At 54.7% G+C, this 15916-nt stretch overlaps 2 protein-coding genes and 1 long non-coding RNA gene across 53 annotated transcripts in view; 2 read left to right on the top strand and 1 right to left on the bottom strand.

Annotated features, from left to right (window-relative positions):
* Positions 1-10213, bottom strand: part of NBEAL2 (neurobeachin like 2) — a 30711-nt gene extending 20498 nt beyond the window's left edge. For 23 of the 50 annotated variants that reach the window (XR_014822960.1, XR_014822965.1, XR_014822970.1 and 20 more), the window contains exons 1-6: positions 10100-10213; positions 1667-1755; positions 1447-1575; positions 1264-1345; positions 1053-1177; positions 821-903 (exon numbers count right to left, since the gene is read on the bottom strand). Coding sequence is in view for 31 of the 50 variants with exons in the window: in XM_084988059.1 (XP_084844185.1) it covers positions 821-903; positions 1053-1177; positions 1264-1345; positions 1447-1575; positions 1667-1755; positions 10100-10150 (559 nt within the window). In the remaining 19 variants the exon portion in view is untranslated. Of the gene's footprint in view, positions 1-60; positions 211-820; positions 904-1052; positions 1178-1263; positions 1346-1446; positions 1576-1666; positions 1756-2323; positions 2406-10099 lie in introns of those variants that run through there. The other 27 variants (XM_084988064.1, XM_021068694.2, XM_084988065.1 and 24 more) reach the window with 5 other exon arrangements.
* A 23-nt stretch (positions 10214-10236) lies between these two features.
* Positions 10237-11188, top strand: LOC146397295 (uncharacterized). The gene is made up of 2 exons (XR_014823144.1): positions 10237-10434; positions 11044-11188. It is a non-coding gene; the product is annotated as an uncharacterized LOC146397295 (long non-coding RNA).
* A 1401-nt stretch (positions 11189-12589) lies between these two features.
* Positions 12590-15916, top strand: part of CCDC12 (coiled-coil domain containing 12) — a 59129-nt gene continuing 55802 nt past the window's right edge. Inside the window, exon 1 of one of the 2 annotated variants that reach the window (XM_084988380.1) lies at positions 12590-12707. In XM_084988380.1, coding sequence (XP_084844506.1) covers positions 12612-12707 — 96 coding nt within the window. In that variant the 5' untranslated portion in view covers positions 12590-12611. Of the gene's footprint in view, positions 12708-12796; positions 13025-15916 lie in introns of those variants that run through there. The other variant, XM_084988379.1, reaches the window with a different exon arrangement.

Genomic DNA, 15916 nt, shown 5'->3' with positions numbered 1-15916 from the left:
ACCACCTTCTTCCCAAACTTGGCCTGCCCCTGTCCAGGTAGCTTTCTGCCCTGAACCCACCTGAAGTCCTGGCCAGTCTTCCTCCAATGAGAGAGGGGACCCAGGAGCAGAAGGTGCCCAAGGAGAACAAGTGGCCAGAGATGTCCTGGGAGCAGGGAGCAGCTTCCCTGGGAGTGTGGGACCAGGAAGGGGAGACCCCCAGGGTAGACACTGTCTTGAAGAGAGGTGAATGGGTGGAGTTACAGGACAAAGAGATCCAGAACCAGGGAGTTTTAAGATGGTCCAGATCAGAGTGTCATAAAAATGACTGGGAGGACCCAGGAGATAGGAGAGAAGGGGGAATGGAAACGAACCCCTCCTCAGAAAAGAAATTACTGGAGTTCTCATCGTAGCTCAGCAGAAATGAATCCAACTAGTATCCATGAGGGCGCAGGTTCGATCCCTGGCCTCGCTCAGTGGGTTAAGGATCTGACGTTGCCATGAGCTGTGGTGTAGGTCGCAGGCAAGGCTCAGATACCAAGTTGCTGCGGCTGTGATGTAGGCCAGCAGCTACAGCTCTGATTTGACCCTCAGCCTGGGAACCTCCATATGCTGAAGGGGCGGTCCTAAAAAGACAAAGAGAAAAAAAAAAGAAATGACTCATTTTGCACAGACATGTCCTTCTTCTTCTTCCTGCCCCTAAACTCCCATTTGCCTTTGATGGCCCCTCAAACTCACAGGGTCTCCCAGCCCTGCATGCAGCCACAGGTAATTAGGTCCTGTTTTGTGTAAGAGATGGGGAACTGCAGGAAGGGGCTCAAGTTTGGGGGTGGGGCCTGACCTCTGAAGAAGGTGCTGAATTCACAAGGCAAAGCAGCAGGAGGGAACTTGTATTTGCTCTTCTCCTTGGAGCTGATGACTTCCCTGGTGGGTGGAGATAAGGTGAGGCCAGCACTCCATCCCTCCAGAGTGATTCTCCTCTCACCAACCTGCACACTGGCTCCCTCCCACCTCTGCACCTCAGCCATGGGGGCCACCCGGTCCTCTCCCCAGCCTCCTCTGGGCCCACTCACCCGCTCTGCTGGCGTCGCCAGGTCTGGTAGGGGTCGAAGAGGCCCTCAAAGAGGAGCAGGGCATGCAGGGCCGCGTTTTCCAGCTGAGACCCACGGGCCTCCTGCGGTGGTGGGGGTCCTTTCAGCTAGAGGCATGCAGAGAGGGTGGAGGGGGTTAGCTGGGCTGTGGCTACCATCTGCTGCCCCACCCCCAGGGCAGAGGCCACCTCACCTCAGCCACCAACCAGGTCAGCAATGCCAGCACCTGGGGCACCAGCACCCGGCCCCAGCCTGCCTCTACATTCTCCGGGTTCCTGGGAAGTGAATGACAGGAGAGGTTCCCGTACCATGCCAGCCCCCACTCTGGCCCACAGTTCCACAATCTCCCACCAAGGAGAAGACAACAGGGACCTACCTGCAGAGAACGACAAAGAGCTTGAGCAACAGCAGGGCTTGCTCCAGATCCCGCTCGGCCAGCTGCTCAGTCAGCACATGCAGTGCATCCAGCGGTAGAAGTGGCACCTCTGCACCTGCCTCCTCCGGCCTGCAGTGGGGAGGTGTGGGGCGGCACGGTCACTGGGTACCAAGGACCACTCAGTATCAGTATCCCGCCATTCATGTAGCTCCAGCCTCACCTGCGTGGCTCCAGAGAGCTTAGCGAGATGCTCTTCTCGAAGGTACCCACAAAGGCCTTCAGCCACTGCTGCAGGTAGCCCAGGTCCTTCTGCAGGCAAGAGTTCAGGGGCAGAGGGGCACAGTGGACAGGGGAGGAACACGGGAATGTGGCGAGTGAATGGGGTGGGCAGGGATTGGGGGCAGAGCAGTGGGGTGGAGCAAGGGAGGGATGGGTGGAAGAAGAGGACAGGAAGTTGGAAGGTCAGCATCAGGACTGCCTTACACATTCACCACTCTCTCAGGCCCTGCATCTGCTTTTCTCAGCCTCCTAGGCTCTGCTCTCACTTCCTGAACCCTTGGGGACCCAGGCAGGCCTGACATGGGCAGGGGAGGGGCTTAAGGGTATACATGCCTAGAGCTGGCTGCAGCCCACAAGGGTGCTAGTGCTAAAGGTCTCCCATCCACAAACCACCCTGGGCCCAAAGCCATGGGCGGGGCTCTCGCCTGCCACCTTCTCCCAGATTAGCAGGTACCACCTCCAGGAAATCTTCCTCAACTGTATATCCCAGGACATGTGTGCAGCCAACCTTGGCCAGGCAGACTCACGCACACACATTCCCCCCCTCACGTGTACAGGCCGAATGCCCCAGGAACCTCTGCCCACCCTGGCTGGTTACCTGGACCCCAGGCCCCAGAGCTGGTTCCATGGGCGAGAGAGAGCAGCTGAGCCCGCGCCGCCAGCCAGGGAAACTTTGGTGTGAACGGGAAATGTCCCCTCCCGCCCTGGCCCCCAGAGCAGGAAGCGCAGAGTCATGGTGGGGGAAGGGGGCCGCTTCCTCCCGGCAGACCGCAGGGATGTGGGGGGGCCTGGGGCACCCAGGGCCCAGAAAGAGAAGCTCTGAGGGACCCAGCCCAGCACCAGGGGCGGGGCCTGCAGCACAGAGGGGCAGGGGTCATACTGCCCTGGGTGGAGCTTGTGGACAAAAACTAGTTCTACCAGCATGAAGTCCAGCCTAGAGTCAGGGCAGGTCTATCCAGGGACAGGTTCTGGTCCCTGCTACTAAAGTGCCGTTCATTCAAGGTGCTTACAGGTCCTTGACCCGAGTCTAAGGCCTCAGGCCCAGGGAATGATGCTGGAGAACTCACCCCTATCTTTGCCCCATGCACCTCCCAAGTCCTGGCTCCCCAGTTGGCCTTGCTGGTCTCTTTGCTCCAGGGACACAGTCCTAGACTAGCCCTAATCTGCTCTAACCTTTAAGCCCCTCTCAGGGCATGCAGTGGGTGGTGGTCTGGACCTGAGTTCCTTCCATCCCTTCCCCCAACACCTCCCCTCCCCCATCTTCCATGCTGGTCCTATCTGGAGCCCACACCCTAACCAGTTGAGCCCAGAAGGCAAGCTTCTTTCCCAGAGGCAGAAGGGTGAGACAGGGACAATACTGCAGAAAGATGTAGGGGCAAGAGATACATCTCAGCCAACACCCTGAGTCTGCTCCTCAGGTGCCACAAACCTCAACTCAAGAACTACCTTTGGAGAGATGGCTAACTTTTTGCCACTTGTGGGTCCCAGACCTCAGGGCCAGAACTGAATGGACCCCATGGAAGGGGGTCTGACCCCAGAAGACCGGGGCAGGCCCCCCAAAAACCTAGGCAGAGCCACCTCCACCCTATGGTTGGGCACTTTCCTTGTACGTTTTGTCACAGTGGCCCAAGCAGCTCGGAGTGAGGCCAGGGCTGCCAAGGTACAGGCCCACACCACCATGACTTTTTGCCTGTCAGTTAACCTCTAGTGGCCTCTCCAACCCTCTGTTGCTGGCAGCCTCCCTGCTCGCCAACCTCTGTTCACACCTCTCCTTCTCCATAAACCAGCAAGGACCAGGCCCAACCCTGAAACACACAAGAGCAGGCCAGGGCTCTTAGACTATTTCTTTTGAATGCTTCCCATTGCAGATAGGGAAAGGGCGGGCCCCAGAGGGTCTGCCTAATCCACTACCACAGATGCAGCTGCACCTTCGAGGATGCTGAAAGCCAGACCAGAACAGGGCCAAGACCACTCATGGTAGCGAAAGCCAGTCAACCCAAGATGACCACATGACCCACGACCCCGACTCAATGACCCCACAGATTCCTGTCTACCTTCAAAATTGTCCCAACACCATCCTCCTCTCTTCCACCCCGAGTCAAGCCACAGTCATCTCTCACCTAAAACATGAGTCCTTTTTGCCCACTGCAACTCTGCTGAGCACATGTAAGCCCACATTTGACCATGGCCCCCCTCCCTAACCCAAAGATAAAAGCTCAATTGCTGAGCCAGGCATTCTGGGCCCCTAGTTGAACCAGAGCCTGTTCCTCCAGGCTCTCTGGCCCCCCATGTCTGTGATCCACACCCTCCTATGCAGGCCTCTGCTCCCCAGTGCCCCACTGCCATCTGTGACTTGGGTTTTGATATTTAAGCAGGAACCTACCACCTTCCTCATGGCCATCACCTGGATTGGCCCTCCCAGACCAGGACGAGCCCCTCAACTTGGCACACCCCTGCTTTCTGTCCCTGGAACCACACCCTCGGCCTGTTCAGTGCTACAAACTTCCAGCAGGTCCAGCTGGGGCCAGATTCAGGGCTGAGGCAGTCAAAGAAGCAGTCTCTGTGGGTTCTGGAGGGGCAGGAGGTGTCTCTCAATCACGGTACTAGGCAGGGGTGGGTCTCACCTCTTTCCCCTGGGAGGCCTCAGCATGGCTCTGACCTGGGCCCCATGGCTTGAGGCTGCAGTGTTGGAGGGTGTGGGAGTCCCTGCAGGAGCCAGAAGGCAGTGCTGCATGAGGAAGGCTCCAGAGCCAGAAAGAGGTGGCTGTGCTGCATGGGCTCCCCGCACTCCTCTTCAAGCTCTGCCTCAGCTGGCTCCTCCCTCCCTTTCCAGCTCTGAACAGGAATATCAGCAGGCCAGACCAGTCCCCACCCCAGGCTGACTGGGCCGGGGTCCCAACTCTGCCCCTCCTGTGAAGGCAGGTCAGGAGCAGCCACACTCCTCCCAGGGCCCCAAAGCAGAAGGGGAAAAAGCAGGGGGTATTGAGAAGTCAGTGTCCCAGGAGGGGGAAGGGGTGTATGTCTCAGAGTAACCCTCTGGGGACCCAGGTCTATGCCCAACTAGCCCTGAGGGCACTCCCTGGGTGGACATGGAACCACCACTTCCTCAGAACTCAGCAGTAACCGGGTGGTAACCAGGAGGGCTGAGGGCAGGCAACTGTGGTGCAGATGAGGGGGTGGGGCTGACTGCCAGAGGGACAGAGACCACCAAGCTCCTGACACGGTGTCGCCTGAAACCTGCTTGCGTTACTCCAAGCCTGCCACCAGCCCTAGCTTGCCCTGTGTCTCAGGGCCCAGACCTTGTCCCAAATCCCCCATTCCCACCCCATCACCACCTCACGCGGGGTGTACAATGAGACAAAACACAAAAGTTCCTTAAATAGCATCCAGCACATATCAGTTACCACCACTATCCGATCAGCCTGTCAGCCACCCTGCCAGAGGCTCAGCAAGTCCGCATATGAAGCTCCCCAGGGTGGTGCCCACCTCACCTCCAGCCTAAGCACCCCATATTCACTGGATGCCTGGGCCAAGGATACTATATATCGTCCCTACCCCTACAGGTCTGCATGTGTTTTGCTCTCCACGTTTCCTTTGCCTGATGTTCTCCATCAGAGGTAGCACCTTCCCCAAACTCAGCCCTGACTGGTACTACACAGGTGGTGGGGTGACAAACTGAATGTGGTTGACAGCATGGGTTCTGGAGTCCAGACCTGATTCTCACACTTTGTGGGGTGTTACTTAATATTAATCTCTTGTGCTTCAGCTGCTTCTTAATTTTTTAATTTTTTATTTTTTTGTCTTTTTGCCATTTCTTGGGCTGCTCCTGCGGCATATGGAGGTTCCCAGGCTGAGGGTCGATTCGGAGCTGTAGCTGCCGGCCTACGCCAGGGCCACAGCAACGCGGGATCCGAGCCGCGTCTGTGACCTACACCACAGCTCATGGCAATGCCGGATCCTTAACCCACAGAGCAAGGCCAGGGATCGAACCCACAACCTCATGGTTCCTAGTCAGATTCATTAACCACTGAGCCACAATGGGAACTCCTCAGCTGCCTCTTTAAAACCATCCCTTTGCTTCATATGTAAAGGCTCTCCAACCACACCCACCAGTCCTGGGGAGGAGAGTATGAGCTTCACCCCCAAACCCAGTGCCTCTGCCTTCCCAAGCCCTTGGCATTCTAGGGCAACATTCATCTTCTCCCCACCCATCTCCGTAAGTGACAGATGAGTGGAAGACCTTGGTTTCCTGGCAGAACCAAGGTCCCACGAGCCACTCCCCAGCTGGCTGTCCCAAGCAGGCAGAATGGGAGGATCTTGGTGGGCCCCAGGTTAGTGTTAGGAGCAGGGCAGAGAAAGAAGATTGGAGCTCCATAGTGGGTGACTCCTCCCAGTCACAGCTGCCTAGGTGGTAGTGAGCACCCTAACTCCTACAATAGGCAAGCAGAAATGGGACAGGGTGGGGCCCGATCAGGACGACCTCTTTCAGGCCTGGGCGTCTCCCTACTCGCATCAGGAGGGATGGCAATGCCAAGCTAAATATAGCTTTTGGCTACACCAGGAAGACTGGAGGTCAGACTTGGAGGACCTCAGCCCAAGGAATGAAGGAGGAAGATGGAGACTTTGCCATCTTGGACAATTGAGGCTAGTGGTCCAAGTGCCTCGGTGGTTGGGCCAGTCTCTCCTCCTTACCTGGGGAGGAGGACTTGAAAGGCGAGGACCTTCTGGGCTCCACAACACCCCTCAGGGCTTAACCTTCCTCTCGTCTTATCACTATAGAAACCAAGAATTTCCTTTCAGGGTCCCCATAGTAACCAACCTGTTTCCATGGGGACCCCACACTTGCACATCAGCACCCAAGTTGCCATAACAACTCCAGGGACTACCAGCCCCCCTCCTCCAACTCCGGGCTCTGTGCTACTCTCCCCATCACCTCAGACCCTCCCCCTGCAGTTGCCTCAGTAATGAAGGCAGGGAAGAAGAAACCCTGGTTGTCCCTGTGAGATATGGAGTGGGTACCAAGCACCAAGGAGGTTATTCCTTCTTCCCCTTTCAAGAGGGTAAACGGAGGCATGGGAAGAAATATGACCCAACCAAGGTTCGGGAGGGAGCAGAGACCCTGAACAGGTTTCCATGAGGTAGTAGAGCTCATCAGTCAGAGGTGAGGGACCAGGGAGGGGAGGGTAGAGGAAGGTCAGCTCGAACTCTGACCTGACCTCGCTGGAACCAAGTCCTCAATAGCATCATCAGAGTTCAGCCTGGGTTCCCCACTTGTACCCTTAATGTTTGTCCTGTCCTGACCTTTGGGAGCCTCAGCTCTCATACTCCCCAGTGCTTCCTTTCACAGAGAGTTCCATCACTGCTCCAGCCTGAGAAGGGATCACTCATTTGTATGTTTTGTATAACCTTTAGGTGCTGCCCAACTGCCAGCCTGTTGGATGCTATCTCCAGCCCTTTTGCCCCCTTCCTAAGCCCTGACTGGAGAAGCCTTGCTGGGTTCAGTCCTCTGGACATGTGCTCACCCATCCAACAGGCCTCTCTTTCATTCCTGACAACTTGCCTCTATTTCCCACTGCCATGTGCTTGCTCCTCCTGTTCCTGTGCCCTTGGCCCTCAATGCCCAAACTCAGTCTCCTGGCATGACACCCCTGGTCAGTCACTGCTGTGGGGCCTCTATCCAGCCATTCAGCTAATACTCAAGAAGCAGCTACTAAATGTGAGGTGCAAGGGAAACCGCAAAGGACCAAACACAATGAGGGTTCAAATGGGGACATGCTTGGGCTGAGATCCAGCTTGGTCTGGGGGGACAGGGGAGGAAGGCCTCCTCGGACGGGAAGGAGACAGCCCCAGGCAAAGGAAGGAGCTTGTGCTATCCCAGGTGCAAGCCCACCTGAGTCTTCCTGCCCACAGATCTAGACCTCTCCTGGGTAAAGGATGGAGACTAGGCTGGAGGTCTGCCAGACTCTGCTCTAAACTTGTCCAGCACCCTTGTTACGACCCTGCCTTGGTTTCCAAGCTAGGGCCCTGAGGGGCTCAGACTGAGCGATGTCCAGGGCCCTCCTTCCTCCCTCAGTAGCCATTCACAGCCCCCTCACCCACTCATCGCCCTCAGAGGTAGGGGGCGGGGGCAGGTCTGAACCTAGGGTCTGTGAGGGGAAAGAAAGGGCAGAAACGGGGTGTTCCCAGGGCGGGCCTAGCCCCACAACTGGGGAAACAGGTTTGCCAGCTGATGTCAGCTCTCACAGCTGAGGGGAGGAGTGAAAGTATAGGGGAGCCTTCTGATTGTGTGGCTGGCCAACTCAGGGGTCTCTTAATACCCTTTATCAGTTTAACCCTTTACCTTATCTTACCCTCTCCCCCAAGTACACACACCACAGGTGCCTAGCAAAGCTCAAAGGAGCACAACCACCACTCCCTGGGTGCTCAGTAAAGAGGGTGGGGACCATGTTCCGGGAGTAGAAGCAGGACCAAGCCGGCAGGAAGGCAGTGCTGGGAGGCTGGCTGGAGCTTCCTCTCCCCAAAGACCTGGCCCCTCCCGGCTCCTGGCTTCACACTCATATCCTGGATTTGTTTGCCTGGCCCCAGGCCGTCCCCTGCCTACCCAGGATTCCAAAGCTACAACCAGCTAGCCTGCGCTCCATACCTGCCCTGTGAGGTGAGGAGCTGGAGGAGGGGAAGGGACTCAATACAGATGAATGCCACACACCTGTGAGGGACTGACCACTTGCAGAGCTCAGCTAGAAGGGACAGCAGGAGGCAACCATGTTGGAGGTATAGTCCTGAGAAACTTCCAAAACATCCTCCCCCAGTAGCACAACACCCAGCCTGAAGATCCACCATTAGCATCCCTCACACTCATCACCTGGTTCAAGCCTGCCATCACCCAGTAACAGCTGAAGAAACTGAGGACTAAGAACCTGCCCACAGCCATAGAGACAAACAGAAGCACCAGGGCCCGGGGCAAGTTTCCTCCCAAATCTCTTGCTCCTTCACAAGGACCAACTTTTGGAGCTGGAGACAGAGAAACTGGGGTGAGGGGTTTCAACGGGGCAGGGAAGTAAGAACCTTCTCTGGCCTGGTCCAGCCATATAGGCTACCCCTCTGCAGAGTCCAGGCCACCGGAGGTTAGGATTGTACCAAATTCACAGAGAGGGAAGCAGAGGCTCAGGGGTGTAAAGAATGTGCCCTGAGTGACACCAAAGAGGGACTCTACTCCATGCACTACTGCCTTCTGCCAGATGCCCAGACCTCTCACCACCTGAGCAGGCTCAGAAAGCTATAGCCCTTATGGCCTGGATTCCTGGTCCCTGGGGCCCCAGACCTGGCCTGAAGTCCTGGGAGACTAAGCTAGACTAGCCTCGTAACAGAGGGCCAGTTAACGTGAGCATGAACTTCCCCCCAGTGAGGAGATCAAGGGTACACAATAATCCATTGTGCCCAAGGCACACCTGAGCCAGGAGCATGATGCCAGGCAGGTGCAGCAAGGGAGGTTGGTGTTGGGTGAAGAGGCAAAAGGGTTGTTACCTTGGGTTCCCTCCCTGCTGTGGAAGCAGAAGGAAAGTGGGGGCCTACTGGTGTGAGAGTTTCAGGACACCTGTGTCAGAGTTTGCTCCCTTCACCTTCTGAGGACACTTTGAAGTAGTCGCTGAGGTAGGACAGGGAGCTCAGGAGGAAATGGCCTCCTTCCATCCCTTTCAAACTTCCCTCCTAGCTCACCCTCCTCCCTCCCCACCCCCAAGCCATTTCCCACCAACTGAGGTGGGAACTTTTCTTTGGGCTAGACCCCCACCACCACCCCATAACCCCCCCATAACCGCCACCACCCCCCCCCCGCCCCCCGGTTGGGGTAAAGCCGCCTGGGTCAGGGAGGAGCTCTCCAAAGATAGTTTGCTGCAGGAAATCTGATGAACTGACTCAGGTCAGACTGAAGTATGGACGCCTTCCGTGCAAGCTTGGACCCCCAGCCCATTCAGACTCACAGGCCCTGACCACCAACTGGGCTGCGCCCACAGGAGCGGCAAGGCCAAGTGCAAACTACGCTCCCCGCCCGTCTCTTTTTCTCTGGCCTCAGTTTCCCCATCTGTAAAAGGGGGAAGTGCCCTGCCATCTTGGTCCAGGCCCCTCTCCTTCCGCACTACAGAGGCTGCGCAGTCCCGACCCAAGAGGCTTGAGCGAGGGGCGCACCCGCGTGGGCCGACCCCCAGGTATAATTGCCAGAGGCATCCGCGGGCTAAGGGTGCACACGTGTGTGCAGAGTCCGAGCACGCCGGGAGCGCGCGCATTTACGCGGTCCAGGTGGCGCCGGGCACAGGTGCAGCAGGCACGGAGCGAGGGGAGCTGGGAACACCGCGGACACGGGGCGGGGCGGGCTCACCTGCGCGTAGTAGAGCAGCCACAACTCGTAGAGCCGCTCCGAGGCGGCCATAGCCCGGCCCGGCTCCGGCCCTGCTGTACGCTACCTGCCGCCGCCGCCTCCTCCGCGCCGCCCGCCGGTTGCCCTCGGCCAGGCCCATGGGCGGAGGGCGTCACTCCGGGGCGGAGCGGCGCGGTACTACTGGGGGAAGTAGTACTGGCCCCCGCTGCGCTCCTCCTCCTCGCAGCCGGCCGCCGCCCGGCTTCCTGCACTCCTGCGGCCGCCACCGCCGCCCCGCCTCTCCCGGGACCGTGCAAAGGGGGGCGGGGGGAGCCCGGCGGGAGGAGGAGCCTGAGGTCAGGGCGGCCCCAGAGGGCGCGCAGCAGCCCCGCCCTCCACAATCCGCGCTCTCACCGCGCTTTGGAAAGGGCCACTCAGAGCCTCCTGGACTAGGGTTGAGTCAAGGATTCCAGATTTGTTCTAGGTCTATATCTGACCGGGACGCATTCTGCCTGCAACCACTCGTGAAAGGGACAGGCTTACAGGGTTGGGGGAAGGGGCTGCAGGCCGCATGCAGATGGGCAGCGTCCTTCAACAAGCAATGATAACAATCATGATGACCACTTGCAGCGCTTACTACGTGCCAGGCGCTGTTATATGGAAGTGCCACTTTTTTTACTCCTGCTGTTAGTGGAGCAGGATAATGTGGCGGGGGTGCAGCGAGGATTGGGGCTAGGGGTGGGAGAATCAGAAAACAGCGGGGCAAGTGTGAAATAGCTCCAAGGAAGCGCGGTACCCTCCATCTTTGGGGCAGATCCCTGGAAAATTTAGGTAGTCTTCCCTCACCTGGGTCCCCTCCTTACTAGATGCTCTGATAGAGACACCTTCCACTCCACAGCTCAGCACTTGATTCACCTCTTTTAACATCAAGAGGTTAAAGTGTGCCTCATATCTCTGTTTTACAGGCAGAGAAACTGAGGCCCAGATGGGCCAAATGAGGACCACCTAAGCAGCCAATGACAGCATGGACAGGGACAGACGCCTGCCTCCAGAACCACTGTCATCATCACTCCTGGGCTTCTCCCCCCCCCCCCCCGCCCCATCCCTCCAGCTCCCCCAGCCCCCCTGAGAAGTGAGGGGGCACTCTGGTCTTGGGCAAGGGTGAGGCCCTTTGCTGTGGCTGGTAGGAAGTTTGTGGGACCCAGAGAGTTGCCGTCAATTGGAAGAATTGACCCAGTCTGGACCCTCTAGACCTTGGGTAGCCAAGAAGAGACAGACCTAGTCCCTATACCCAACCTGCTCTGTCTTCTTGGCTTCTTGGGCAGTTCCTCCACTTTGGCCTTTTCTCCTGCCCTACCCATCCTACTTCTGAGCTGACATTTCCTGAACAGTTACTACCGGCGGATTGGGTACTACCCGCATACCTGATGCAGGGGAGTTGGAACCAAAAGGCCCAGGTTACTGAAGTCAAGGGGGTTGTGCATGGGGGCTGGCTGGACAGGGTTCTGTGGCACTGGGTTCTGTGACCTCTGAAGGGAATTGGGAAGGAAGGAGTGGGTGTCTACCTGCTGCCAGACTGGGGAGAAGGTCCCAAGCAGGGAACAGCCTTGCTGAGAGACAAGTAGACTGGGGGGAAGGGAGGAAGCTTGGCCTCCTCTTCCCAGGTAGGAGGAGGTGTGGCTCTGGAATCTGGACAGGCTGTCAGAAGATCTTGACTTCAGGCAAAGTGGTTCTCGGGGCATGCTAATTAGCTTGGGAAAGAATACCCTGGCAACTTCTGCTGGGGAACACTGGACCTCTTGGCCACCTGCTGCAGCAGAGGCCAAACTAATTCTCAGCTTAGTTCTTAGGAACTAAACTCAGCGTGGTCCCCTGGGAACCACTGGACCCAAGTTGGGAGATGGGGTTTGCTCTTTCTCAGGTTTGGCAGTCTGACCCTGGGTTAGGGGTGGGAGGGCATCAACCATGAACTCAGAGGAAAATGCCCCCCAGCCAACCCCGCCTCTTCTTAGGCTTTGTCTTGAGCTGAGAGTGGACAGAGAGGGGCCCAAGGGCCCATAAACAGATCCATCCAGGAAGCCACTGAGAGCTTAAGAAGGACCTCTTAAGCTGGGGTTGGAGTGGAGAGTCAGGGAAGGTTTCTTCAAGCCTTGAAGAATAAAGACAAGTGGACAAAGGTAAGTCAGGGCATTCCAAGTGTTCAGCATGGAGTGAGCAGTGGTTGGCGCTTAGGCAAAACCAGGGTGATCGATGCGCTCTATCCTCCTCCACTCAGGTCTGATTCCACTTGCCACTTTCTCATTGATTGGCGTTGGACGAATCGAGCCTTAGAGCCTACTTCTTTGCCGGCCAGAGGCAAGTTAGGCGAGTTGCTGGGGAGGAAGAGGGCGGGCCCTCCTATAGCAACTCAGCATTGGTTGGCTTTCAAGACTTCCGGCTCTCCCATTCCCGTCCCTGGATTGGCTGTAAGAGATTAATCTACGCCTTGGGCCTGCGCGATGCTGGACGAGAGGAGAGGGGGTCGGCTGGCAAGATGGCGGCTACTGCGGCCGGTGTGGGCCGGTTGGAGGAAGAGGCATTGCGGCGAAAGGAACGGCTGAAGGCCCTACGGGAGAAAACCGGGCGCAAGGTGAGAAATGCAGAGTGAGGACCGTGGCCGAGGTAGCCGGCGTTCGGATCCAGGACTGGGACCAGAGGCAGGAGACTAATGGAAAAGGCAACTACTAAATACGCGCATGCGCGCCGCAGGAGCATGCGCGCGGCGTCTGCGTCCGCCCACCGAGTCTGGTGCTGCCGGAGCGGTGCTAGTACTGCGCTGGTGCTAGTCCTGCGCTGGTGCTGTTGCGCATGCGTGGGTACGGGTGCGGCAGTGGTCAACGTGTTGCGGGCTATTTGGCAATTATCTGGTGTTTTCTGCGTGGGTCTCCAGGCCACATCTAATTTCAGGTGCTCGTTGTTTTAGGCGTGATATGCTCGCGTCTAAGCACGCTGAATTTTCCGTCTTCCCATGACCAAGCAACCTTCTACACTTGGTGAAATTTTGGAGTCTGGCGGAGGCAGACTCCTCTGTCCTCCAGAGCGCCTTGGGGGGCGGGACAGTATAGCACTGTGCTCTGGGAGTCTAGCTGGAATCGTTGAGGACAAAAAGAAAAGAAAAGAAAAAAAAAGATCCATTTCTAGGTTAGCGTACGCCTCAGAGAAAGAGGCGGGCACTCCTTTATCAAGCTCTTCTCTGATGATGGGCTTCCTATACCTACTAGTTGCCAAACTCAGAAGCATTTTTCCTTGGTCTTGTTTGACACCGAAATGGCCTCATTCCATTTCTCTTTTGTTCATCTTTCCAAAGTAATCGAGAGGAAGGAGAACTGTGAAGTTCACTTCATGCGTGCAAACCCTGGTTTCGTCACTTTGGAGCTGTGGGGCGTGGGACGAATTGCTTCATCTCTCTGAGACTCGGTTTCTTTATTTCTCCAGTGGAGGATAACAACCCCTAAGCATTCATTCTCACTGGGTTATTTTGAGATCTAACAATCGTATGAAAGGGCCCCAGAATCCACAAGGCACAGTGGATGGGGGTTTTTCGTTCTGCTGTTTTTGAATGGATGAAAATTTAGTCTTCGACTCTACAAAATACAGAGAATATTAAATATTTATACTTGCAAGGGATGGGGGAGGAAACAAGAGACTCCATTTTCCAAATAAAATAATCAGACTGGTCAGTTTGGCCTTTGTTTCCTTTCTGCATGGCTGTCTGGTGTCCTGTGGGAAAGTGAAAGGGGAAGTAATAAGAGAGTGAAAGCAGCAGGATTGGCTTCTGCTTTTTTTGGCAACTTGTCAACCCCCTCAGACAGTTAGCCCTGCAAACTGCCTGGCCTAAGGAAGCTCAGGCTTCAGCCTTTCAAATGGTAGTCAGCCTGAGCTGTTGGTTTGGATTTAGGGTCCAGATTATTGGAATTGACCTTGAGGTCAGAATACAAAGGACAAGATAGCATTCTCAGATCCCATTGCCAAGGGAAGGATACTCTATGCTATCAGGAAATCCTGCCTTTAGGAGGGATCCTCTCAATGTGCTGAAAATAAGGGCCTATTATTATTTTTTCTTTTAAAAAAAGTGTGGTAGAACATACATTTCATAAATGTACTATTGTAAGTGTACAATTCAGTGGCATTAAGGCAATTCACAATATTATGTAACTGTATCACTATTTCCAGAACTTTTTCATCATCCCAAATGGAAACCATGTATGCATTAGGCAATAACTCCCTGTTCCCTTCTCCCTAGCTGGTAATATAATGGCAACCACCATTCTACTTTCTGTCTCTATGAATTTGCCTATTCTAGATATCTCATATAAGTAGAACCACATAATCTTTGTCTTCCTATGACAAGCTTATTTCATTCAGCATGTTGTCAAGGTTCATTCGTATTATAGCCTATGTCAGAATTTCATTCCTCTTTAAGGCTGAACGATATTCCTTTGTGTGTATATAGTATATTTTGTTTGTCCATTCATCTGTTAATGGGCACTTGGATTGCTTCTAGCTTTTGGCTCTTGTGAGTAATGGACACACAAATATCTGTTTGAGTCCCTGTTTTCAATTATTTTGTGTGCATATTCCACAAGTGGAGTTTTGGAATCATACAGTAATTGTGTTTAACTTTTTGAGGGACCGCCCTGTTTTCCATAGCAGCCACATTATTTTACATTCCCAGCAGCAAAGCACAAGGATTCTGGTTTCTTTTTCTTTTTTTTTGCCTTTTTGCCTTTTCTAGGGCCGCTTCCCACGGCATAGGAAGGTTCCCAGGCTAGGGGTCTAATCAGACCTATGCCACAGCCACAGCAACTCGGGATCCAAGCCACGTCTGCGACCTACACCTCAGCTCACGGCAACGCCGGATTCTTAACCCACTGAGCAAGGCCAGGGATCGAACCCGCAACCTCATGGTTCCTTGTTGGATTCGTTAACCACTGTGCCACTGCAGGAACTCCAGGATTCTAGTTTCTCTACATACTAACACTAATTATTTTCTGTGTTGTTAATTATAGCCATCCTAACAGGTATGAAGTGGTATCTTACTGTGGTTTTGATTCGCATTTCCATAGTGATTAATGATATTGAGTACCTTCTCATGTGCCTATGGCCATGGCATATCTTCTCTGGAGAAATACCTATTCGGGTACTTTGCCCATTTTTTAATTGGGTTTTTGGTTGTTACTGAGTTGTAGGAGGTTTTTTTTGTTTGTTTTTGTTTTTTTTTTGTCTTTTTACTATTTCTTGGGCCGCTTCCGAGGCATATGGAGGTTCCCAGGCTAGGGGTCGAATCGGAGCCGTAGCCACCGGCCTACGCCAGAGCCACAGCAACGCGGGATCCGAGCCACGTCTGCAACCTACACCACAGCTCATGGCAACGCCGGATCGTTAACCCACTGAGCAAGGGCAGGGCAGGGATCGAACTCGAAACCTCATGGTTCCCAGTCGGATTCGTTAACCACTCCTTTTTTTTTTTTTTTTTTGGAGTTGTAGGAGTTCTTAATGTATTCTGGATATTAACCCATTATCAGACATGTGATTTGCAAATATTTTCTCCCATTTCCAAGATTGTCTTTTTACTTTCCTGGTAATGTCCTTGATGCATAAAGTTTTAAATTTTGATTAAGTTCATTTTATCTTTTTTCTTCTGTTGTTGATCCTGCTTTTGGTATCTAATGAGCCATTGTCAAATCCAAGATCATGAAGCTTTTTGCCTCTGTTTTATTCTAAGAGTTTTATAGTTTTAGCTCCTACATTTTGGTCTTTGATCCATTCTCCACTAGCATTTGTATATGATATAATGTA

Source organism: Sus scrofa, chromosome 13, assembly GCF_054392235.1.
Source record: "Sus scrofa isolate SSC_HxYL_T2T_F1_AM1 chromosome 13, Sscrofa_HxYL_maternal_Yorkshire_Landrace_v2.0, whole genome shotgun sequence".
Taxonomy (NCBI): domain Eukaryota; kingdom Metazoa; phylum Chordata; class Mammalia; order Artiodactyla; family Suidae; genus Sus; species Sus scrofa.
This window is presented reverse-complemented; position numbering and strand designations above follow the sequence as displayed.